Raw genomic sequence first — 25,347 nt, 5'->3', positions numbered from 1 at the left:
CAATGGAAATCATCTCTTCCTAAAAGATTCGATCACTTAGCCACTAACAAGTAAACAAGGCACAGCCACCTTGCTTTGAGGTGGGTCCATGACCATCATTATATCTGAATGGAATGCTAACGACCGGCGTTGGCAGGCAGAGGCCCCACTTTATTGCATCCAAGCAACCGTCATTTGACACCAGAAAAGAGCAAAAGCCTTCCTGTCTGGGCACGCCTCCTCCTTTAGAGGTTAAAAACACTGGATCTTGCACCAAGTTCTCAGACCAGAGCTGTCATATCTGGTCTGAAATAAAGTTTGTCCCATCTAGTCTCTGAGCACAAACTGATGAGGGCTGCTCGGATGAGAGGCGAAACGTCTTCTAAGACAACCTGAACAGTCCAGTTGCAATCGATTCGTAGTGCCGAGAATACAATGATCTGGATGAAGGAGACTATTCACAGGCATATAATGGAAACAGTGGGAACCTGGAAGGGGTTATTTCTATTACTATTATTTCCTATTGATAACAAATTGTTCCTAGATGGTGTTGCAACTTAGAGGGTCCAATGTAAGTTAAAATTAAGACGGCCATGGACATGGATCTACTTCAACAAACCAATAAATGGTACACCTGATGGGTGATCAATAAAATAGCTCACAGGGATCTTGCTTTGACATTGAACGAAAATGCTTAAAATGCTGAATGGGCCCAAAACTGGGACTCCATTAAATGGTCTTACAGCACCTAGGACACCTTCCATGTCGCAGGACTTGACTAAACCAAAAGCTTACTCTGCATTTTCCTCCTCATTCTCATCAATCAGTGACACAACTTTGGAGACACGTGCTTCATCAAACGTCTCATTGCATTTTCTTCTTTGCGCTTTCGATTCCAGCTTTGCTCAGCGTGGCGTTTCATTCATTTCCAGGCCCCCAAAATAAAAGCCTGTTGAGATTGTGCAGCCAAACACATCACCAGCAGCCAAAATATAATCTGTGTGTGTGTGTGTGTGTGTGTGTGTGAGAGTGGTCTGTTATGGATTGTTTGCCAACATTCTTTGTGAAGGCTTTGAACCTGGCAGTGTGTGAGCGTGCAGCTTTGGATGGTATTTAGTCAGGGGTCCAGCCTGCGCTGACATTTAGATAAATGCCCTCCAGAGCCGATATGCCCTTTATGATTAACAGCAAACGCCAGCGTGCGCATGGCTTTGAACACCTCACACACTTGTAAACCCGCTTTCTCAAAATGAGGAATCGAATGCAGAGGCGTGTACCTGAAGCCCACAATTGGACACTCCTTGCAGATGTTGCACTTGGCCTGATGTTTGGCCGTCTCAGCTGCAGCAACTCTGTGCAGGACAGGAAGCCACACCATGGACTGGGGCTCCAGACGCATCCAGTCCACAAACTGCCTGGGGTCCAACTCCACCTTGTTGGTCGCCTAAAGACACAATGAGGCAGTTGGAGTGTTGGTCATCTTGGGCGAGTTACAATTCAAAAGCAGAACCCAGAAATGTCCTTGCTCATCTTCTTGTCCTACATCAGTCGCTTTAATTCTACTGTGAATGTATCATGTCGCTTTGCAGGGATACCAGTGCATAGAACCATAATGCCTCACTATAGGGCAGTGGAACCATGTGATTTCTCCCAGCCAATCAGCAAAGAAAGGCAATTACAAAAACAAATCATGGTGGGTTTTTATGTGTCAAACTCAATTTCAATGTAGATGCAGAACACCTGGTCTTGACCTTCTAAATATGTTTTTTACCATTATTAGAGCCCTGTAGACATGAAATAACACCCCTATAGTAACCTTTACACTGCTATTACTCTTTGTTTACAACACATTGCGCAACACTAATGCGCAGGCTACGGGATCATTGCAGGGACACAGGAGAGGGCTGCTGTTTTAAACGTAGCAAGCTATGAACTTAGCCTCCAGTCTATTAATTCAAACAGCGTGGGAGTACCACTTCCACACGAAATGGGAGGATAACTTTTTTTCACTCTGCCATGTCTGACATGCCACAGCTGACTTCATGCAGTGTTAAGGTAATGTAATGTAAGGTAATGTCTCATCAATGTAGCATTACTGATGCCTAGTGACCAGAATACCACATATAACTTGTCTTGCAATATTTTGTGACTAATAATAGGCCATAGTCAACCACGAAACAGCAATCGCTTATGAATTAATTACAGTAAGCAGTGAAAAAAGGGGCGTGGTGTTCGAACCACAAAGTGACAAGGGACGACTGTATTATTATCATGCGTGTTAGTCTACCTGTGCAACACCTCTAAACACAAAGTCTTTGGTGGAGCTCAAAACTTTGAAACATTATGATGGATTGAAAGATGAAATTGAGCCAATTTGAGAGGCCGTCAGGATGCTGCCCAACAAATCAAATGTAACCTTTCCAACATTGACAAACGGAAAAGGGCAGTACTTTTGAACTGAGAATAGAGAATCATCAAATAAAGTGTTGTGTGTTAGTGTTTGAAAACAACAACATAGTCGCTAATGGCGTGGCAGACATAGTTTGGAAATAAATGCAAGAAAAGGAAGAATTTCGATGTTTACAGGCGAGTCTGAAAGGATGACCTGATAGACAGATGGATGGTTAAATGAAAGCCAGCGACAAAAGTGCAGTCAAGGAGGTCACATTTATAGCAGTGCGCCTCATTCATCATGAGCTCGTTAAAGCAAATGGACTGGATGTCATTGGCGAGACAGACACAAATGTAGGACATCTTTGAGTGTGTGTGTGTGTGTGTGTGTGTGTGTGTGTGTGTGTGTGTGTGTGTGTGTGTGTGTGTTCTTCAGGCAACTTCCAAGCAGCCAACTCAGGTTCATGATGGAATGATTAATGCACGACTGCACCACATCTGCCATGGCATTTTTTGGGATGGAGCCTGCCCGGGTGCGATTTATTTTTTGTTGGTGAATTTACAGCACAGGAAATAGGCGAAATTTATAACACCCACCCTCCCCCCCACTAATTTAAATGTTCACTTCCCAGACGTAAAGTAAGGGGAGAAAAAGCGCGCGAGAGAGAAATGAAAGAGTAATCCTCGGGGGGATAAAGCCATCGTTAAATGCCAGGAACATCCAGTGATAAAGCTGTGAAATTGATTCGCTGGTCGCAGTAAAGCAGCGGAGGACACGCAGCAGCTCACTGGAGGCCACAGAGGCGTCGTGGTTGGTCAGCAGTGCTTAAATATTGGAAGGCTGGCGACGAGTGAATATATTGAATATACAAGTGATACAAGTGATACAAGTCATAGAAGTACACTAAAAAAGCAACACAGTGTGGATGTCATGTGTTTCTTGTGTGAGAGGACGTACGTGTTGGAAGCAGCTCCGCACGCTGGGCTCGATGTTGGAGCCCCCGAAGGCGGCCACCTCTCCCAGCTGCTTGGGGATCTGGATGGCCTCGTGGAGCAGGAGACCGAGCTGCCTCTGGTCGCACGTGTCTCCCGATGACGCCGCCTGACTGAAGAGGTCTGCGGAGAGACGTATAAAGACATGTAAGTCATCAGAGAAGAGTGGAACGTTGTCTTTTTTTAATGAATCTTTGAAGTATAGCACACTGTTACACGAACTGAGGAGGATATTGGACACTTAATCTCAGTAAACTTCACAAATGTAATAACATCTAGCAGTCGCTGCTCTAGACTATCCCAATGGCAAAATATTGTATCCCTGCTCTGTATTAAATATAAAAGACAGAAAAACAGCCCCATCTGGTGGGGTGCGTGCCATATTTTGCACCAAAAACACAATTTTTTAACACATAAAACATTCAACGGGAATATATTGGTAACATAATATTCATTACTTCATGAAAAGAAATACGCATTTCAAAGTAGATCCAAAAATATGTTGGATGATCAAGTCGAACATCATCTAATGCCACAAACTTACAAAAAAAGATGGAATTAACTATGGTGTGTGTGTGTGTGTGTGTGTGTGTGTGTGTGTTGCTGTAGATATTTGTGAGCCAATGAGGGAGCGGGAGCAGAGCAGGAAGGACGCAATCAGGCGTGCATGATACCCTTTCTGGGCTAATAGAATGTGCCAAGGGAATGGATAAGCTCAGGAACGGAACACTATATGCCGTGAGGTGAAAAAAATAGAAGTGCGAATGAGAAGGGAGAATAGGATAGAAGTGAAAATAATAAATAAGCAATGACAAAAAAACGCAGGAAAGATTGACAGATACCGTATAAGAGGTGCAGTAAAACCTAATTCATACTCCCTAATCCCCCAAAAGAAATGAGAATGAATACAGTGCGTAGGAGGTCTCATCCAATTACACGAGCCATGACATGCTTCTCTCACTAACAGACCTGACTATTACGACAGCCCATAGAGCAGTGATTCTCAACTGGTGGCTTGCAGTGCAACGACCCCATGTCTGTGAACGCACCTGGCGTCTGTGCTATTTGCTTGCTACGCCACCACGAGGTGCGTGTCATGTTTATGGGCGACATCGAGTGTGGAGGTTAGTGTGTCCGACACACATCTAGATAGCTAGATATCCACTGGAGAAGAGAGCGGCATAAAGCCAAAGCTCACGTTGTGTTGCGTGGGGAAACTCCACCCACAATGAAGACGACCAGGTACAGTATGACGACACTGTTTAATGTCCAATTCGATCTACTTGCGCAGGCAGAGGATTGGTCTACAGAAGAAATGGTCCTTTTATTATGATTATTAAACTTATCCACTGAATGTTGAATCAGAGCAACTGGACTCGCTTGAATGTTAACCTCTTGTTTCACTTCTCCTCCAGGTCGATGCAAATGCTCCGATTCAACGCCCCACCATTGGCGTCCTCCAGGCAGCCACGTAACCATTGCAAACAGACTGTTACATTTAAAATTTGAATTAAAAATGCAATTGAGGAAAAGGCTTCTTGAGACGTCATCTGTACTTCTGTGAAGAAGGTGTCGGACGTTTCGCTCCTCATCCGAAGAGCTTCGTCAGCGAACTAATAAGTGCTGGTAGCTTAGGCCTTAAATACAGTAAGAGTGGGCGGAATAGGTGTGCCAACACCCTCCTCCTATTGGTTCGTAAAAATGCAATTCATGAAATAAACAGGGTAATGGTGGGTCCAGCCAAACCAGTTGAGAATCACTGCCATCGAGGACGCCAAGTTGTTCCCTGCATATGGGTTATTTAGAAGATAACCTAAGGAAGCACATGCATGCACTTACATTTGTATTTCTCCTCCAAGTGTCCCTTGCAGAGAGACAGCAATCCAATCTTCATGGACATGACGCGGATCTTCCCGCTGCGACCGCTTAAAGACACCAACACAACCATAAACAATAACTGAAAATACCCACAGGCACACATACACAAGAGGTGTATTGTATGGAGGTAGAAGACTATAGATGAATTATCATCTCTCTAAGTGAAAAACTGAGCGTACATTTGACTTTTTAGCCATTAGAGTCCACTTGCAGCGGGGCCGTGTGGTGCTGCGTCCAAGCAGATCCAGCAGATGGAGCAATATACGCAACAGTATAGCTTATTTTCCCAATTAAAACAAGTCAGTGCCAGGCAGCCGAGGGAACCCTTATGCCGTATTGTGGGGATGTCAGACAATAAAACAATTCTGGTCTCCAATAACAAGAGAGGCAATGTCATTCTTAAATGTAGACATCCCAATGACACCACAAACCTGTATTCTTGGAGCTCTGCATCAATTTAGCATCAATTTATTATTATTGTTGTAATTGTTTTTGGTGGTGCATTTGTGTGTCTTCTCTTTTCGATTGTTTTCTATGGATCTTTATCTCTTCGGGTGTTGTGGAGCTGCACTGGCTTGGAGTTGGGGCTGTTTGTTGTTTCTTTTTTCTTCCCTTTGTTAATTAAGGAAATTTGAAACAAAAAAAAGCACATGTTAGACAAACATGTTTAAGGATTGTTTGTGCCGTTTCTGGTGTTTCATTAAAGTTCTATGTTAGTAAGCAAGATAACATTTTACTGCATTTTCTTTCTTTACACATTTTTTCTGGACTGTAATTCGCGCTTTTTCATAGTTTGGCTGGTTTTGCGACTTACATATCAAAATATATATATTAAGCATGCATGCGGCGTCGACTTCCTTAATTTGGGGGTCTCGGTGGTCGGCCCATCCTTAGATATAAAACCGATCTTATCTACCTTCACAAAGGTCTAAAAGTCAGCCACTATCTCCTTTTGCTCCGCCAGACTGACAGCTAGCAATCGAACTAAAGCTAGCCGGAGCAAAGAGCCAGGCAGAGCTTAGAGCTTAGAGCTAATGAGGTCTTAGCGCTTAAGAGCAGTGAAAAGAGCAAAGCTCCTCTAACCGAGGGTTTCAGGAAAAAAACATTGATGAGACATGACATTACGTTACGTTACGTTACCTTCACACTGCATGTAGTCAGCCGTGGCATGTCGGCATGACAGAGTGAAAAAAAAAGTTCTCATCCCGTTCTGTGTGGAAGTGGTACCTTTTGTAGTGTTTTATTTTGTCCTTCTTCCCCACTCCATTTGAAACCCTACCTTATGTTTAGTACAAACAAATTGGAGGTCTGGCAATTTACACATGCAAAACTGCAGGTGGCGCTAAAATACTTTCCCCCATGTCAGTCAGAGCTTTTCTTCCTGTCACTCACACACACGGGTGACAAATATGACATCCATTGCAATTGTTATTTCACTGATATTGAAAACATGATTTTAAATAAAGATGAATTTTGTCTTCTTATATTCGATATATAATTAAAGTCAATGCAGTAATCTTCATGTAAAAAGGTATCTATCTTGGTCTGGCCCAAAATAGAATGGTGTGGCCTTGGAGGAGGTCTGATGCTTAGTTGTCAATAACCGTCAGTGCAAACATACGTGTCATAGACGTTGAGCAGCCAGTTGAGACACATGTCGACGCAGAGCGGGACGTTGACCAGGTCTTTGTGCTCCTGCTCCAGGCCGTCGTAGATGGAGGTCAAACAGTTGATGATGTCGGGGACGGACAGCAGCTGGCTGTTGTTGGTCAGCTTGTGCTGTGCAAAAGTGTTCTGGGCCACGCTCAGGTCCAGCAGATCCACTGCAGGCGGAGCACAGGAAGTGGCACCAATGCGATGACGTGAGTTTGATTAGTCAGTAGCTTTCTAGCAGCAGTTGCGTTGAATAATGTTCCAGAAACAGAGCAAGCAGCAGAAAGTGGCACACAATGTTGACAGAAATACTGCGTGAGTGCTTAGAGAGCAACAACAAATGGATCACTGGGATCAATTATTGATATGATGGAAATAAGTCAGTCAAGTTTCCATAAATCTCATTTGCTGGTGACGGTGTCATCTTTTACGCACATTTTTATGTAGCATGGGGGGTGGAGGGTGGGGTGGGTGGGTTGATTAAAAGGGCAGAGTTAGATACTTTTTCTTTGCTTCTCATAAAAGTTTATATGTTCATTTCTAGGCTTTATGATTCACCTCATGCTCATCAACCATGATAAGGTCTGACTTCCTGTTTTAGCGACCTGCTCTATGCTAGCAAATTGAATGCGATAACTATGGGAATAATCCCGAGATAAGTTCAGTTCATTAGACAGAGAAGGAAATGGAGTTCCGCATTAATTTAAATGATAGAAGAGAAAAGTGATTCCATGCACTGCACTTTACAACATAGACTGCATACAGAAAGTGAATAGGCTCCTTTTAGAATCGTCACCAAATGGAGCCAACCTACCTAAAGGCACACATTTCAGCAACCATACATCTTCTCAAGCTACAATCATGTAGAAATGACACTTGGAGTAGTCAGTGTACAGCTTGTATAGCGGTAGAGAACACAATACAGTCGTCCCTCGCTTATCGTGGTTAATTGGTTCCAGACCCGACCACCATAAGTGAATTTCCGCCAAGTAGGATTCAATATTAATAAATGGAATATTTCCATAGTTATGGCAAAGAAAACCTGTTTCCGATCTTGTAAATACGTTTTTTTAACATGATTAGAGCCCTCTAGACATGATAGTCACCTTTACATTTGCATTACCCAATACAGTAGCTACAATCAGAGTCATAGTAGACATAAATATGATAACAGACTCACATGGGAGCAGTTCCTTGGTTTTTCCCTGGACGATGTACTTCCTGCGGAGGCTATTGTCTCATGAATGTATTATAATGGCGGCTTTAAATGGCTTTGCAGTCGTATTCCCCAATATAGTAGACATAATAAGAGCAAATAAGCCATTTAAGATGTAAATAAAACTCCTGCTCGAGCAGTGTCACAGTAAATGTTTTCTCTGGAGGACCTTAGTGGCGGGCAGACAGATGCATAGAGGACAGGAAGTGACATCGGAGGTTCAGAGTTGAGTTTCAGCTTGTCGTGGGTTATGGACTCAACAGTAGCCTGTGTTGTTATGATTATGATTATTATGTTATCATTAGAGTGCCTGTTGTGAGATCATTTGAACCTGCAATAAATGCCTGTTACGCAATAAATGCTTAATTTATGCAATTCATTTATACAATTTGCTTAAATATGCCAATAATTGTCCGTATGCAACCACGAAACAGCAATCATTTATTAATCCATTATTTTTTTAAATGCGATGTAGCGAGGTATAGCCAGCTATTTTGACAATAACGGCTGTACGTTGAGCCCCTTTCAATTGTTAGTAAATATATCCTGATAGGGCATATAAGCTGTACACTGACTACTCCAATGTGCCGTACATTCACACCCATGCATATTCCCAGATTTCCTTTCTCTGCTTTAAACTCTAATGAATTTGTTTCGGTAACTTAAATAGAAAGTGGTTTGATAGTAGCTGTCTGCAGTGGAAAACAAATGCTGCAGCTATTATTCCAGCAGAGGGCGCTCTGTGTGGAGGGCTGTAGCGTGCAGAAGGTTACGCATTGTAGGGAAATGTTAACGTATGCGCACGCGCGCACACACACAAAGTTTAGTTCCAAATGTGAAAATTGTAAAAAGTTAATGGTTATATTTGTATTTATTGTTATATTTGAGCTCTCGCAAAACCAAAAAATGTGTGTGACAGTGAAAGTTATGCTTGAAATGTGTCTTTTCACAAGAAGCTGGTGTTCTAACTTTTTTTGTTGGGAACTGATATTTTCCTGAAACTTACCTGTGTTCTACTGCTGGTTACTAAAGAACTTTCTGATGAAAGACAAGTCTAATCTTTGTTTTGGTAGGTTCCATGTCTATATAGCCATAAAACACAGTATTCTGTCTGCCTTGAAAAATCAGTCAAAATCATCTAAAATGTCTGGGATTGAATGAGTTCAGCATTTTCAAGCATACAACAATGTGGGTGATACTTAATGTCTAGAGGGCTCTAATCATGTTAAAATAAGCATGTTTAGAAGGTTGTAAGCAGGTTTTCTATGCTCCAACTACAAAAATATTTGAGTTATAAATAAGGACTCCCACTTTGCAGAAATTCACTTCTTATGGTCGACAATTAACCGCGATAAACAAGAAATTACTGAATTCGATTTTTCGCCACATCTACAGTACCCAACTACGATCTAGTTGCAGTGTCTCACATTTCAGCAACCATATCGTATATCTTCTCAAGTGATGATACAAATGAAACTTGGATATACTTTAGAGTAGTGCACAGCAGTATAGAACACAGGTATTGGCGGCTATTTAGACAATAACGGCTGGGCTGTGTGTTGAGCCACTCTTAGTGGACAGTAAATACACAGTGATGCAGCTGTACACCGACCACTCAGAACATCAGCAGGTTTCTTTCCACTGCTTCCAATTATGCAAATCCCAAAAGATCACCTCTGTTCAACGAACAACACAGGTGTGCAACAGGTGTTCAATGAATATTAGCAAACTGCTTTTCAGTGTGGCTCATTAGCAGCAAAATAAATAAAAAAAAAAACACAATTACATGAAGCCTTTATTGTACAGCTAACATTTGTCAGCTTTGTGCTACCTCCTGCTCACCATGCTGCACTAATTACTGCAGAGCATGCATGCAGGGGGCGCTGCTCATGCTTTGCTATCTAGTAGATTTCTGTCCAAACACATACATGACATGACGCTGGCACATTAGCCAGGATGCCACACGAGTTTGCTTTGTGCCTCTCAAGCCCCCTGGCACAGACTTAACCCAATTAGGCACTTCATAGTATGCCCGTCATGCGTGTTTGTGTGCAAATGTACCATTCACACATAAATTAGCAGACATTCACATGTGTGTGTGTGTGTGTGTGTGTGTGTGTGTGTGTGTGTGTGTGTGCATGTGAGATATCACTACTCCAATCCAACAGATGCAAATTTGTTTTCATCCATTTTGGAATCACTCAGGCTAATGCATCCCCGCTAAAAAATAGACATTGTAAAACAATACAATAGCGCTGCCTAAAAGCCTTGAATTATTACAACTCATTAGGTTAAAACCGCACCTGTACGTTTTGTTTTATCGTTACGTCGGCACAGACAGCTGGACTGGCTCAAAGTGTGGGCGGGCGCTGTTATAATAATAACGCCACTCAGGTAAATGATAGCTTATATATCACGTTTGTCACTGTGAGGCTGCGCTCCACAAGCAGCTGCAGCCTGACTGTTTGCACACATGAGATACTGTAGGTACAAACAGACGAAAAAATGTGATAAACACAAGCCGGAGCGAATACACAAACGCTGATGCGCTGCCTGCGACACGATCGCCCATAATGATTCACAAATACGACAATGTTGACTTACAGCACAGCGCTTTCTGCAGGCGGCGGATCTTCATGGCGGTGCGGTACGCTGAGAATCGCACGTTGTTCAAGTCCGCTACGTGCGAGGAAGGGACAAAAAAAGAAAGAAATAGTCAACAAAGAGCTGCTAAACTCACTTTGTTTGTGTTCAAGATAACTTTAAAAGTTCTGAATGGATTTGGATGAGATTTTCAGGAATTGTTGAAAATGTGATGTGGAAGAATGGATCTTTAACGTTTTTTGTGCATATAATTCCACAAAAAACCGTCAGAGCACTTGGGGGAAAAAAATATAGGACAAGTTTCCAACAGGTTGCACAAAATATCAAAAGACTGATCCAGATAATAGAATCATTCCAGATACTATGATCCATAATATGAAAAAATAGGGCACCTTAGGAATTTTCATCATAGGAAGGCAACAAATGAAGCTATAAAGATGCAAGAAACACCGTTGTATATACTGTAGTCAAGACACTGTGGAATCTGGATGCAGAGAGATACTGAAGAGATATTGATATCATTATGAATCCATTTGCTAATGGTATGTTTTCAGGGTCAATGGGACTAAATATGTAGATAAAATAAATGTAGGACTACGGACAATTTCTCTACAATTTCTAATTTTTTTATAAACCAAGACAAAACACTTGTCATAAGACTGGCTAGCATCAAAATGCAGTTATAGCTCACATTTTTATTACAATTTTAAAATCACCATTCGCTATTATTTAACGTTAACAAACACAGACATTTTTAAGACATTTTGATTTTTATTTACACACCTAGCGACTGGTAGAGCTCAGTCATCTTGGGATGGTCCCAGCAGGTTGTTTGTGTCTGGTGGCTAAAAAAACAAACAAACAGTAGAATTAGAATTTAGCATTGAAGTGGACCAGGGGTGTCCAAACCTTTTCCAGCAAGGGCCACCTAGTGAAAAATGAAAGGATGCAACTTTGGTATTTTGATGTTTTGTAAAGCAACACATGTCCATATGCTAAGAAGGTATATATACTGTATTTCAAGAAAAAATGCATCTCAGCTTTGTGACATTGGTGAAAAGGCCTATTACTATTATTATTAACAGGAACTTTGCTCTTTTTTCCCCATTTTTGCTTTAGTTCCCCCCCCCCCCCCAAATATTTCAACTTTCTTCTGAGGTGTTTAAATGGGAAACAAGGATGCTGTTCCACTCCAGACCAGTAGGTGGCAATCATGCACATTTAAAAGTGAGTGCCAACTCCCACTGCGCCTGTCTATACTGTATAAAGGTCAGATATTTTCTGTACTTTTCTACCAAAGTAGTATTTTTTTTGTTTAATATTCACAAAAAATAAATCCATAGAAAAGACAGAAACGTAAACATCTCCTCCAAACCAACTAAAGGGAAGTTGTTGGCCCGCAAATAAGCTAACAGAGACACACTGCATCGCTCCACTTGCTGCTTGTTTATCACCCTAATACAAATAAAATAGAGCGTAATAAATAAAGCAACTGCGGTGTTCAAGCTGCTTCTATTGCTGCTCGTAACGACGGGGGCGCGCAAACACAACGGACGGGCAGGATTTCCATCAACACTGAGATTGGAGCGCTTGTGCGTAAATCTGCAGCTCATGAATGTCATAATGAGAACGGAGGCGCTGTCGGCTCTCTCTCCCGCCCTGTACACTCCGACATTGTCAAGGCCAAGAATGCTTTTTGTGCACGGAAAAAAGCAGATTTGCTGCAGCGAAGATGGTACAGTTGAAATTAAACTTCAGGAAAAGAGGGGGGGGAGGGCAGGCTGAAAATGTTGGAGGAAAGTTCCACAGAAGAAGGATCACGGCCGACCTGGTGTACGGAAAATATCAATTCAGCAACAGAACGGAGTCTGGCAACGAATACTGGACATGCATACTTTGGCCTAGAAATGCATAGATGCATAGACAACCATCACGTATCCCTCCGGGGCATCCTCCAGTGCTTTACATCAGAGGTGTGGACTTGCGTTGCAATTTCAATGACTTTGGACTTGGACAATGTCGTCAAAGACTTGCTCAGGACTCAGGACTTGACTCAGATTTTAGTCTGATGACTTGAGAATACTTGAGATTTCCAGTGAATGTGTTGACTAGAATGGCGATTGTGTTCTCAGGGCAGGCTCATGCTCAAAGACTAGGGGGGACACACACCACTGGAGCTGTCCTATCTAGTCTTAGTGGTGTGTGTCCTACCTAGTCTTTAAGCATGAACTAATGAACTAGACTAGAGCTGTCCTATCTAGTCTGACCTGTGTGTGTCCCACCTAGTCTGCTGGTGTGTGTCCCACCTAGTCTTTGAGCATGAACTAGACTAGAGCTGTCCTATCTAGTCTAACCGGTGTGTGTCCCACCTAGTCTTTCAGCATGAACTAGACTAGAGTTGTCCCACCTAGTCTTTTGGTGTGTGTCCCACCTAGTCTTTGATCCTGAACTACACTAGGGCTGTCCTATCAAGTCTTTGAGCATGAACTAGACTAGAGTTGTCCTATCTAGTCTGACCGGTGTGTGTCCCACCTAGTCTTTGAGCCTGAACTAGACTAGAGCTGTCCCATCTAGTCTTTCAGCATGAACTAGACTATAGCTGTCCAACCTAGTCTTTTGGTGCGTGTCCCACCTAGTCATTGAGCATGAACTAGACTAGAGCTGTCCTATCTAGTCCGACCGGTGTGTGTCCCCCTTAATCTTTGAGCATGAACTGATGAAGCCTGCTCAGAAGAGAGGCGAAACGTCTTCTAAGACAACCTGAACAGTCCAGTAGCGATCGATCGCATGCCCGAGTATAATGTGGGACCTTTAATAAACAAAAGGTGATGCATATCTTTCCATTTGTCAGTAGTTCGGGCACCTCTACCCCCGCAGAAATGAAATGACTCATCTCATCTCACCAAACTGAAAGCCAGGTGGACCCCTCCACAGTGAGGCCATGTGGGGACAGAGACACTTGGACTTGTGACATTTCGTCACCAGGGCCATCATTAAATGTCATCTCGGAGCAGGCATCATCAAATCAAATGAGGTCCTGGGGGTGGGGGGCGTGCAGACTGCAGCAGGTACAGGTAGACACCACGCATGCAGCCCTTCCTTCTACTGTGGGGAATACGCCAAATGGAATAAATGTGCTTTTGTAAGTAGGCAGCAGAAGGCTCGAGAACAAAAGTTAAGCAATTGCTGTTGACATTTTCTGCTAGGCACGAGCTTTTGCGAGTAAAGGGCAAAGTACTTTAACTGATTGCTGACGTCTCCGCTGAATCTCCATTTTCCCATTTGTTGGGGACATTTCAGAAAGGTTTCCCAAATATGGAGCAGATGTATTTAACATTTCTGACCAAATAAAAGCAGTCTTTGCATGCATACAGGTTACACTTCCTCCCTGGACGCCCACCAAGTATGATCTCCTTCCTCCGTCCGCCCCTGCGGCCAAAAGGCTTTAAATGGGACAGCATGTGAGGCTGCCAGCCGTGAATGAGTTTGTATGGAGGGAGTTTCATTTCCCCCTTCCAATACGGTGCCTGGGTCTCCCTCGCTGCAGGAGGTGGACATGGCGCCTTTTTAATCAGTGGCCCTTTGTCAGCTCCAACAAAAAAAATAAAAGAGCAAAAAATATGAAAGCAGATGGGAAAAGGGGGGCTTTGAATGATTTTGGTCCGTAAGTGATGTCCCGAAAGATGTCATGGTTTGTTTTGTCTTTTTAAACTGTGAGAGGAGGAAGCGTCCGTAGCTTTTTTTAAACATTAAAGTCGTGTCTTTAATTGCTGATTATGTTCTCAGTCAGCGTGAGAGGAGGGAGGGCAGAACCTGCACAAGAACATATGCTGGTATGCTGCGTGTATTTTAGTAGCTTTAATGTTGGTTCCAGATACGCGTGATGTGTGTGTGTTGTGTTTACAAGAGTAGGCGGATGCAGGTTCAATGGTCGGACACATCTGTGATCAGATGGTTGTTTTATCTCAAAAGCCCAAGCCCCCCTCCCACTCCTTCACCTATTTTCATCAAATGAATAACCTCACAACAAAATACTCATCAAATGTGGAGATGTACGTTTCTCCTTTGACAATATTGTAAGGATATTAGATTTCTATCCGAAAACAACAAAAACTAATTTTCCCAGAATTGTTTTTCGGGTCTAAAAAAAACTCACCAAAAAATAAAAATAAAAATTTAAAAACTAAATAATAAGAATAAGAATACAAATAATAAATAATAAAGAAAAGTCGTGAAAAGTCGTCGACTGTTTTAACATTTTTAAAGTGTAAAAATAAGTTAACTGCCGTATATATTCAAAGGTAAAAACAATATTAAATATACCAATCATAAATAAAGAATAGAAGGTTCATGAAAGGTCGTCCATTGTGTTAACATCTTTAAAGTGCAAAAATAAGTTAACCAGCGTAAATATTCCAAAGTAAAAACAATAACCAGCCTAGTGACAGTGCTAGAGTTTCATAGCACCTTCCTACTTCTCCCCTTTTGGGAGTTAAGTGTCGCAAAAAAAGGCCCAAGAAAAAGCAAAACATCCACTGATGTCACATTCCAAAGTTTTATGTGACTTTAAAAGGTGAAATGGTGTCGTCCAGGCACTTTCTTTTCACCTGAATTGTACAAGTGGCTCGCTCTAGGATGCTCTAAAAGGCTTTAAAAATGGCCATTATGTATTTTTAATTGAGCGAGTGACATTTCCGCTGTGAGCGTCACGACGCGTCTTAAAAGCACCTATTTTTGTCTTGCTAAAATCCTAAATGCAGGTAGATAATAAGATAGTAGGCAGTTTTGCATGTACAGTGTGTGGTTCAATGGCTTTGGGATAATGAGGTTCATCTCTTGACATTTCCTCAACAAAGAGTTGCTTCAGCGGGTAGAAATAACTGGGAGAGCAGCTGTGAAGCTGCTGTGACTGTCAACCAGGTGTTATCTATTCACCAGGTAGACACGCTTGCATTTTTTTAAAGACGCACACGTCGCAAAATCAGCAGAAAAGACACTTGTGCTTGGGAGCGAATTAACAATGCTTGCAGAATACCACAGGTCACTACAGGTCGTCGCTGTAATGAGCGCACGTGAGAAAGGATGTCAGTGATAATCAGCTACTTGATCATTTTGTGTGGTTTGGCTATGCAAATGGCCAAAACATTAAGAACATGCTTGACTGTGTGGACACTTACTTGATGTAATAGGGGACTTTGTTTTGAGAAACCGCCCGTTGCCAGGGTAGCTGCACAGAAGCTAAGGAAGATAAAAAAAGACAAAAATTGAGAGACAAAACAGGCATCGGACGCCATCCTAATAGGCGCTATTACCGTGCTGCATAATAATATTAATAAGCTTGACCTGAAATAGCTTGTAAGGAAGAATGCTGCCATGCATGAAATAGCCAGGAAGAGAAAAATAACTTTTCCGGGCAGAAGGAGAAAATGAAAAAGAGTGTGAAATATCGGCGGTGGCTGTGAGCGATGGCGACAAAATGTGTGCAGAAATTTGTCACAAATGTCCGATGGGGCATTAAGACTATTTGCCTTGAGAAGTATTCCCACTTCCCTTCGTCTGAAAGAAGACTTCCATGCACACATGCTGTAGAGGGATGAAAAGAGATGGGACATGATAAGAGCACTACTTTATTGATCCCTGAGGGAATATTACGCTAGCAGTGTCATGAGAGCCAGTGTGAGATGGTGGTGATGCAGTGGTGCCAAAGACATGCGGAAAAACAAAAACAAGACCGTGTTCGTGTTCCCTTTTCAACCCTTTTTTAAGGTTAGAATGACTAAATTGGAGGCTAACTAGTTAGCTCGGTAGCTTGCTATGGCCAAAGCGGCGGCATCTTATGTCCCTGCGGTGATCCCGTAGTCTGTGTGTAAGAGTTGCGCAATGTGGTGTAAACAAAGCCAGCAGTACTGCATAATGTGAGTCATTAGGTCTTATTATCGCTGATATCAGGTAATACAAGTATGAAGGTGACCATAGGGGTGTTATTTCACGTCTAGAGGGCTCTGATAATGTTAAAAACCATTGTAGAACAACATAAACAGACTTTCTATACTCTAACTACAAAAATATTCCATGTATTAATATTGAATCCCACTTCGTGGAAATTCACTTATCGCGGTCGGGTTTGAAACCAATTAACCGCAATATACGAGGGACGAGTGTACATGCGCTTCCTTGGGCGGTGTTTTGAGGTTTTATTGTTTTTTTAATGGTGATATATGCTATTCCTTGGACTGATTCCAACCACATTCTAATTGAATTCCGAAGTGACTGCTTGCTACTCACTTGATAAGAAATGCTGAGAGGAAGGCCCAAAGTCTCGGTGGGCTTCTTGTAGGAGCTTCAGTCTGTCTTCTACTGCCACCTGCAACCACAGTTTCCTTATAAATAGTGTACACATTACATTGCATCTTCCACTGACTAGAACTGCGTTTTACTTTTAAAGGCAACATGAAACTTTCTGTGCTGCTCTTCTCCAGGATGCAGACCTGTCCTGATTGTCCCTGTGCTTGAGGCTAATCAGACTGATGGAATGAAGCCAGCACACAGTCATGTAGTCGTGTTACCTGTGAGCCAATGTCTTCACAGTAATGACCCTTTTTAATGTTACAGAAAAGTCATATCACGTAAGGAAAAAAGTTGAAATGAAACGTTGCAGGAAGGAACATGAAAAATACGACAAAAAGCAATCCATGCTCCATTTGGCGAGGCTGCACAGTACCTGGAGTAGTTTCCACCTCATGTTGAGCTGGTCCAATTGCCTGGAGGCGGTGGAGGACAGCTGGATGTCCAGTGGTGTCAGTTCTGCAGAAAGCTCATTTACTATCCGGACATCCTGACGCAACGGGGCAATCTCCTCTCTGAAGGCCTGGACACAATGTTACCATCATCAGTGAGGTAGATATTGTTATTATTCTACAGTGATATTTCAGCGACATAACGGCTGCCCAGTGCCTGCAGGGTCGAAAAGGTCAAAAGCATTGTTATTATTATTGGCACAACATCTGATTAACTAAGATGTACTGATTTTCATATTGTTTCCATATTTGAGCTTGCAAACACGAACTTCAGATAAATATATGCACAAACTGCTTAGAACTGGGGTGTCCAAAGTGTGGTCTGTGGCTGATTTTTTTAATTTCTTTGATCAGCCCTCTGCACACTTTAAAAATACTATTAAACAAGAAAACCAGTGAAAACAAAAATTGGAAAATATTTTTACTAGATTAGAATAAATCAAGTTTAAGAGTTATAATATTACAGGGGTGTCCAAAGTGCGACCCGGGGGCCTTTTAAATGACTTTTTCTGATTTTGTTTTATCGTCCCTCTCCACATTTTAAAAATGCAATTAAACAAACAAAAAGGAACATGAATTTTACTACAATAAAGTAGAAATATTAGAATAAAGCCGCAATAGTAACATAAAAAAAATGTAACATTACGCCAAAAAATAAGTTTATGAGCATAACATTGTAACGCTGTGAGAAAAAAAATAAATCCCAATCATTTCCGCAATAATATCCGTTATATTAGTAAGAAAAGATTTAAAAATTGCAATTTTTGGAAAATTATGTTGGGAAAAAGTTGTCATATTATAAGAATAAAGTCACGATGTTGTGAAAAAAATAAGAATGATAAAAGAAGACAACAACAGCAAAAACGAGCGGTGGAGAAAAAGTACTAACGTGCTTTGTCACGTACGACACAGCTGACGTGCAGGCTGGGTTTTCTTTCAATGCACATAAAACGTGTTCGCATGTCTGCATGGGTTTGCTTACAAAATGTACGACGTGGCCTTCCTTCCCAAAATCCTTTCAACGTACGCGACCCTCGCTGGAAAAGCTCTACTTTAGAACAAGATCAGATATTTAAAATAATAATAAAATACAAAAAATACATTTGACCTGAAAAACAAATGCAAGAATGTTTTTTTTAATACGTAACATAAAAGAATACAAATGATTTCAAGAGTGGGGCGGCTCATGTGCGCAGCAAGAACACAAACGTTTAGTTGGAATCCCAATAAAGTTTGGACACAGTTTATTTTCATTTTTTGCGGTTGCTCACCACCGTCTTGTCGATGTGGTCCTGCAAAGAGTCGATCAGCAGGTCGCCTACGGGCTGCCAGCTAGATTTGGCCTCCTCGGCCCGGGTCAGCCGCAGATCCAGCTGGTCCATGGAGCTCTGGAGCTCCTGCAGTCGCTCCAGGGCTTGTTCCACTTGATTGTGCCAGCCTCCAGCGTGGCCTCTCAGACGCTCCCAACGCTCCCTCACGTCGTCTGTCTGCTTGCGGATGGCCCGAGCCAACCCGCGGGCCTTCTCCTCCGGGCTGGGTTCTGGAGGAGACAGAAAAGAAAACCCTCATGGCGCACATCCAGCATGATGAACAATTGGGCTAATCTACAATCTTATACTTCTGGTTTCAACATGACTGACTTCTAATTCATCCTTTGTCCTGCACTAAAAAGTCAATTAGTGTCCCAGACAAAGTCCAATAGAGACGAGACACCAAGTGTCAACCTGAGACATGCCATCTACTTTGATTAAACAACATGCTCGCCTTTTCCTTATCTGTTTTCATGACCAGACCACACTTTGATAGCCCTGTCAGCACATTCTGCAGACCCTCTGATGTCTCGCCACACCCCCATCCCACCCTCTTGGCTAGCTTGAATTATTTACGCAAACGAAGGAAACGTTTGAAGGCAAATATGCTGACTTGACAAAAGGCTGGATCATAGCTGAGTGAGTCGTCCATGCTTGATTTGAATGTTGGGGTGCTCCAGATTAGTGCAAAAACTAATATTACCATCAGCTGGGATTTAGGCTGATTTGACCTTGAAATATGAGCTTTAAAATCATTCACAGGGTCATTTTTCCCTAAACCTGCCAGCCACTAATGATTAGACTGCCCAATGACTGCTTGAACAGTGTCTAAAGGCCAGTCAATGACGGTACATTCAGACAGTGAACGAAGGAGGGCCTTAAACAAACGCAAGCCATAACAATGATTGACATGTAGACCGCCCAACGACTGACTGGATAGTGACAAAAAGCTGACCAATGACAGTATAGTCAGCTAGTGAAGGACGGAGGGACTTAAAAATGCAAGCTGAGGCTGACATGATGATATGATTGGAAATGATGATGACACGATTTGACATGTAGACTCCCCATGACTGACCGCCCAACGACTGCCTAATCAGTGACATCAGAGTTTAAAGTCAGCCAAAGACAGCACATTCACATCATGAAGGAAGGACACCTTGAACAAATGCAAGCCTTAGTTATGATTGACATGTAGACCGACCAATGACTCAGTACAGTACAGCAAATGGGATGCAATGGAAATGACATGCAGAGTGACACCACGGCCAACGAAAGGTGACACAGACTGCCCAATGACAGTAAAATCAGATCATGACGGAAGGAGGGCCTTGAACAAATGACATGTAGACCGCCCAATGACTAGGTACAGTATAGCGGCCGATAATGATTGACATTGATTTGCACGGAGTGACACCTCAACCAATCAGAGCGCTAGTGACTGCATGAGCAGTGACTAAAACGCTGGCCAAAGACTGGGATAAAAGGTAACACGTGGTCACCCATTCTGCCAACCAACCTGTCTTTGGCTGCAGGTTCTTGCGTGGTTCTCCGGGACCTTCAATGGGCTGCTCGGCCAGAAACATGCGAGCTTGTTCCAATGTGCTCATCACCAGCTGCTCTCGTTCCTTCAGCTCGGTCCGCAACGTCTGCACAGAGGGAGACATTGAACGCAAGTTCAGGGTTTGTATTCAAACTTTAGCATAAAGTAATGAGTGTTTTTATTGCGTAATGAAGGGAGGTGTTTAACGGGGGCCATAAAAGTCATGCAAGTCAACAATAAAAGTCTAATAAGAGCTATAGAAGAAGTTGAAACTGAAGTGCGCTTGAAACTTTTCGCTGCGAGAGAAGACGGCAGCGACAGGGGCTGATTAATGAGCTAATTAGTGCATTTCCTCTGCAGGTTTGTGCACGTCTGTGACTCTTGTCTTCCGATCTGGCCGGTGCAGATGAACTCCCAGTGAACCTACTGGGTTCTGAGGGGGGCTCCAGATTTGATCGCATCATGAAAGAGGTGTTTGGGATGAACATCACAGCAGATGTTTACTTTCCGGGTTTAATGGTGATCACGAACAACACGGGCAATGGCTCATTAGAGGGCCAAGCGCATAGCGACACTCCGGTGCTGTGGAGGCAGCTTTACTGGGGGCAACCACAGAACCGAGGCGGGTCAAACAGGGTACCTCCTCGGGGGGGTGTTGTTAAATTAGCCGAGTGATCTGGAGAATAATGTGAAATGCTGGCCGTGCAGCGGAACCCCTGCAGGACTTATCATTAGAGAATAGGCCAACAATAGCAAACGTCAAACTCGTCCTTCCACTGAGAGCATATGGCCTTGGTGATAACAATGAATGGAGCACACTTTCTTCCCCTCCGCCAATGAGACAACGTATAATCCTCACGGTAGGCCATAAAAACAGATTGAGCAGCCGTGGTTATAAGAGTGTAATTATTCTTGTTTTAATATACGTGTGACCCCGTGAGACTCGCTTGCCTATCAGGGTGTGTGATTGCTTTAAGAGAGGGCCGTGTAGTCTCCCGCGCCGTGAGGCAACGTCAATAAATGGGATGAGCTTAGCTTGGAACGCTGCACAAAAAGCAAATACACACACAAAAAGAAGAGATTATTTTCAACGGTAACAGATTTTCATATACATGTTACATATTACATATTACATATTACATGTTACATATTACATATTACATGTTACATATTACATATCAGATCACGCACATAACAATCCGGAAAATGTAAAAATCTGTAAAAAAAAAATCTTTTTAAGAAAATTACAAAAATTTGATTTGTTGCACAATAATTCGTGACAAAAAATTAAAAAAATAAATTAATTAATAAGTAAAAATAACCTGAGAACATTATTTTATACAGTCACGCATAAGACTTTAAAATGAATGACATTAAAAAAAAAAGACAACATTACATTTTTTTCAGTTGCAACACAAACTGCAATCGCGAGGCGGGTGTGAAACTTTATTATTGTAAACTACTCCATTATTTTTTTAACTGACATATTTCAGGAAAAGAAAATTATCTTAAAAACTTTACAAAAGTACAACACCCCCACCCCTTTTTTTAAACATATTATTTAATTTATTTAGAAGATATTTATTTAAATGTATTCATGTATTTATTATTTTTGTCTTATTTAAAAATGGCCGTTTACTGATATGATCGTTTTTTATTAGACGCCATCGGTCGCCTGTCAGTGAATCCTCATGTTTGTCCTCTCTCGATTAGAAATGGCACCATCTCAATGCCGCAAATGGACAAACTATCAAATAAAATCTGCTTCTTCCTACTCCTTTTCGAACATGTTGAACTGTGCACGTACAAACACGTGATGTTAAGCATCCTGCAACAAATGAACCGTATTACGACAAGCACCATGACATTCACACGATACGGGCAAGGCAGCAACAAGTCATGTCATCGTTGTTCAAATGAATAAATGACTGCACACCAACCGACATGAGACGCTCCTCTACAAGGTAAACACATTTAAAAAGAATTTGCAGAAGCTTTTTCGTTTGAAAAAGTGTTTAATTCTTCTGTCAATCCCATCTGGCCAGTGAGTGATAAGACACGGCTGCAATGTTTAAGATAAAAGTACCCCCTCCCTTTAAAACGCGCTGGCACATCACAATGGAACTGAGCTCGCAGGTGAAAAGAAGGATTTTTGTCTGGCTCTTTTCGTGACGGTGACCTTGGCTGACATTGTGTGTTTGTTTGTTTGTGTGCTTAAGTGTCCAGCAAGGCCTTATCACTGAATGAGAGTCAGACAGCTTCATTCAAGGGCGGCTTTGCAAAAGAAATGAGAATCATTCAAGTTCAATGTCCCTGAAGGGGCACAATCACAAATTTGGCCTGATTGTGAAGGATGTTGCTCAAGTTGCATGACACACAGAGGGAGGACGAGGACGTGGTGTTAATTGGAAACCGGTGATAATTATAGACGAGAAGCTGTTATTAGATATCATTTTTAAGACTGGCGGAAAAATTGCAAGAAATTACACTTTGCAGTGTTTTTATCTGAAGGAGGTTCTCAGCAGAGCTTCAAAATGCAAAAAGAAGAAATGGGGGTGAGACAAAAACATAATCATTAAGTAAGCGATTTATTGCAAACAAGCACGCAAGTGAAATGGGCTGTTCATCAACTGATCAAAAGTTTAATGCCTGGCGCCTTCCATCGGGGTCGTCTACCAGCATGCGCCGTCTCCTTTCATTGGATCTAATTCGATCGTGCAGGTGCACCTGATATTCTTTCCACGTTCATCATTACATAAATGATCTTTTCAAACTGATACAAAAAGATTTGCATTTTTAAATGAATATTTCTTCCCTTTTGCTCGTCTTAAGGATGCAAATGACACCTATTAATATTAATCAGGCTGCAATAAAGCTTCCCAAAGGTCCTGGCAGCTAATTACTGAAGTCTGCTGGCAACTTTAAATTTAATTATGAGTCGTTTTGATGCGTCGTCGTGAAAACAGCAGACAAGAGATTGCCAAGTGACCGATGGACAGTGTCCACCTAAAAGCTGACTGTTCCTGTGAGATAAGAGCCATTAAAATGGCCACGAGCACTAGCGGCTAATTTGATGAGGCAAATTGACGCCTCTAATCGGCCTGATAGCGACGACAGCCTTTTAGCGGCTAATTGAATGTATGATGAATAATTGCCGCTATGGCTGATTTGCGAGGGAATAACAGGAGAAATGTTATCCACAGAAAGTTTTGCTTTCCAATTTGCCGCCTCCTGTCCATCACTCCCTTCTCTCGGACCACTGCGCTCATATTTTCACATTCCTCCGCTTCTTTAATAGCACAATATCCGCTGCACACCGCAGAGCTAAGCTCCTTTATCTCAGGAGGAAAAATAAAAAAAGGGAGGACCTCAGAGACTCATTTTGCACACAGTGGTACATCCCACCTCACATCAGCCCGCCACTGTAGCAGGTGTGTGTGTGTGTGTGTGACTGACGGGTGTGTGTGTTGCTGCAAGGAAGTAACTGTAAGAGGCAGCAAGCCCTCCTGCCTTAAAGGGTCAGCGGAACCTTCACTCAATTAAAGATAAGTGAGTGAAAAGAAGCTAAAAGTGGGACAATACTGTCTGCATGCTCTGTCTGAAAACAAGTTGCAAATGCAAATGACATGAGAATGTTATTAATATTGTGCTTTGCAGCGGTGCACAGGAGCATCGTGCTGACAATTGTTTCCAATATGGCATAGTCTGCCCCCCCCCCGGCATAGGAAATAATGGAACATTCATTCAAGGTTTTCCAGCAAGGGGCCACATAGTGACAAATGAAAGGATGCAAGGGCCACGTTGATATTTAGTAAAGCATGCTAAGAAGTTAAATAGAGTGTTCCCGTGTTCATCGCGGGGGGCAGGTTCCCCAAAATAGCCCGCAATAAGGGGAATCCGCAAAGTAGCCAACTTAATTGTTTTACAAAAATTCTATATGCTTTAAGGCTGTCAAACCCCCCCTGCCCCACTATACACTTTATACACTTTCTCAGACATGCATTAACATTTTCTCACACTTGTCTCTTGTTTATTAAACACTAAGTTCAAACCTTCGTTTGAATTTTAACGCTCAACCAACGAGGTTGGACACAGGAAATGATGAAGTGACTCACGTGTATTCCACTCCCCCGACCGTGCCCCATCGTCCTCAAACCTTCATTGACTGCATTAACGAACAATATCGGCACATTGTGGGCACACCCCCACACAAGTGTAAAAAGAAGCTAGCAGGGTTGGAAAAAGATTGTGGCAGTGTACCTAATAACGTGTCCAGCAAGCGTGCAAGCCTTTGAGCTCAGATCTACTTTAAAATATTGTGTTTTAACATGGCTATAAAAATAACGTACAATAACCTTGAATAACGTGCTTATAGCCACCACGCTGGCGTTGGCACAGCCAGCCTGTATTTCTTCTTCACTTAAGGTCACTGATTGTTTTTCCTAATCTGCTCTGCATTTGAATGATGATTCTTTAATGATGTCAAGGTTAAGCAGGTAGCGGAGACATTTATTGTTCTACCGCTGCTGGAAGGAGGCCAAAACGACATCCATTATTCACCTTTATGGGTACATTTTTCCCGTATATTAAAGCTTTTATGGCGCTCTGCTGATAATTGGTGACTTTAGATTACTGGTGTTGTTAAATGGATAGCTTTTTGTATTAGCACATTTCTACACTGTATGATTATTATTTTTTTAAATGATAATATATCAGTTTTTAAATGCTTTGGCACCAAAAAACAAAATCAAATGTTTAAAGTATTTATTTTTAATGGGAACTGTTAAGCTAATCATAATATTATGCTCATAATTCCATTACTTTGCTGCCCTTTTTGCCATCATTTTGAAACGGCTAGGGGGGTCAGACTTATTTTTAATCCTTTTTTTGGTTTGTTTTACAAAATCCAAAATCTCAGTGTCTAATTTCAGGTAGAAATGCGGGTTTTAAGGTGTCTTCAATCACAATAAGCGCCTTGTAACT

The 25,347-nt window shown here is 42.1% G+C and overlaps 1 protein-coding gene across 19 annotated transcripts in view; it reads right to left on the bottom strand.

Moving 5' to 3' along the window:
• Window positions 1-25,347, bottom strand: part of utrn (utrophin) — a 139,241-nt gene that overhangs the window by 26,767 nt on the left and 87,127 nt on the right. For all 19 annotated transcript variants that reach the window (XM_054761019.1, XM_054761006.1, XM_054761011.1 and 16 more), the window contains 11 exons: window positions 20,341-20,470; window positions 18,783-19,051; window positions 17,436-17,582; window positions 17,000-17,078; window positions 15,892-15,952; window positions 11,498-11,559; window positions 10,715-10,789; window positions 6,863-7,064; window positions 5,203-5,288; window positions 3,329-3,486; window positions 1,257-1,423 (listed from right to left, as the gene is read on the bottom strand). In XM_054761019.1, the coding sequence (XP_054616994.1) occupies window positions 1,257-1,423; window positions 3,329-3,486; window positions 5,203-5,288; window positions 6,863-7,064; window positions 10,715-10,789; window positions 11,498-11,559; window positions 15,892-15,952; window positions 17,000-17,078; window positions 17,436-17,582; window positions 18,783-19,051; window positions 20,341-20,470 (1,436 nt within the window). The remainder of the gene's footprint in view (window positions 1-1,256; window positions 1,424-3,328; window positions 3,487-5,202; window positions 5,289-6,862; window positions 7,065-10,714; window positions 10,790-11,497; window positions 11,560-15,891; window positions 15,953-16,999; window positions 17,079-17,435; window positions 17,583-18,782; window positions 19,052-20,340; window positions 20,471-25,347) is intronic.

This window comes from Dunckerocampus dactyliophorus, chromosome 19 (assembly GCF_027744805.1).
Source record: "Dunckerocampus dactyliophorus isolate RoL2022-P2 chromosome 19, RoL_Ddac_1.1, whole genome shotgun sequence".
In the NCBI taxonomy this organism is placed as follows: Eukaryota; Metazoa; Chordata; class Actinopteri; order Syngnathiformes; family Syngnathidae; genus Dunckerocampus; species Dunckerocampus dactyliophorus.
This window is presented reverse-complemented; position numbering and strand designations above follow the sequence as displayed.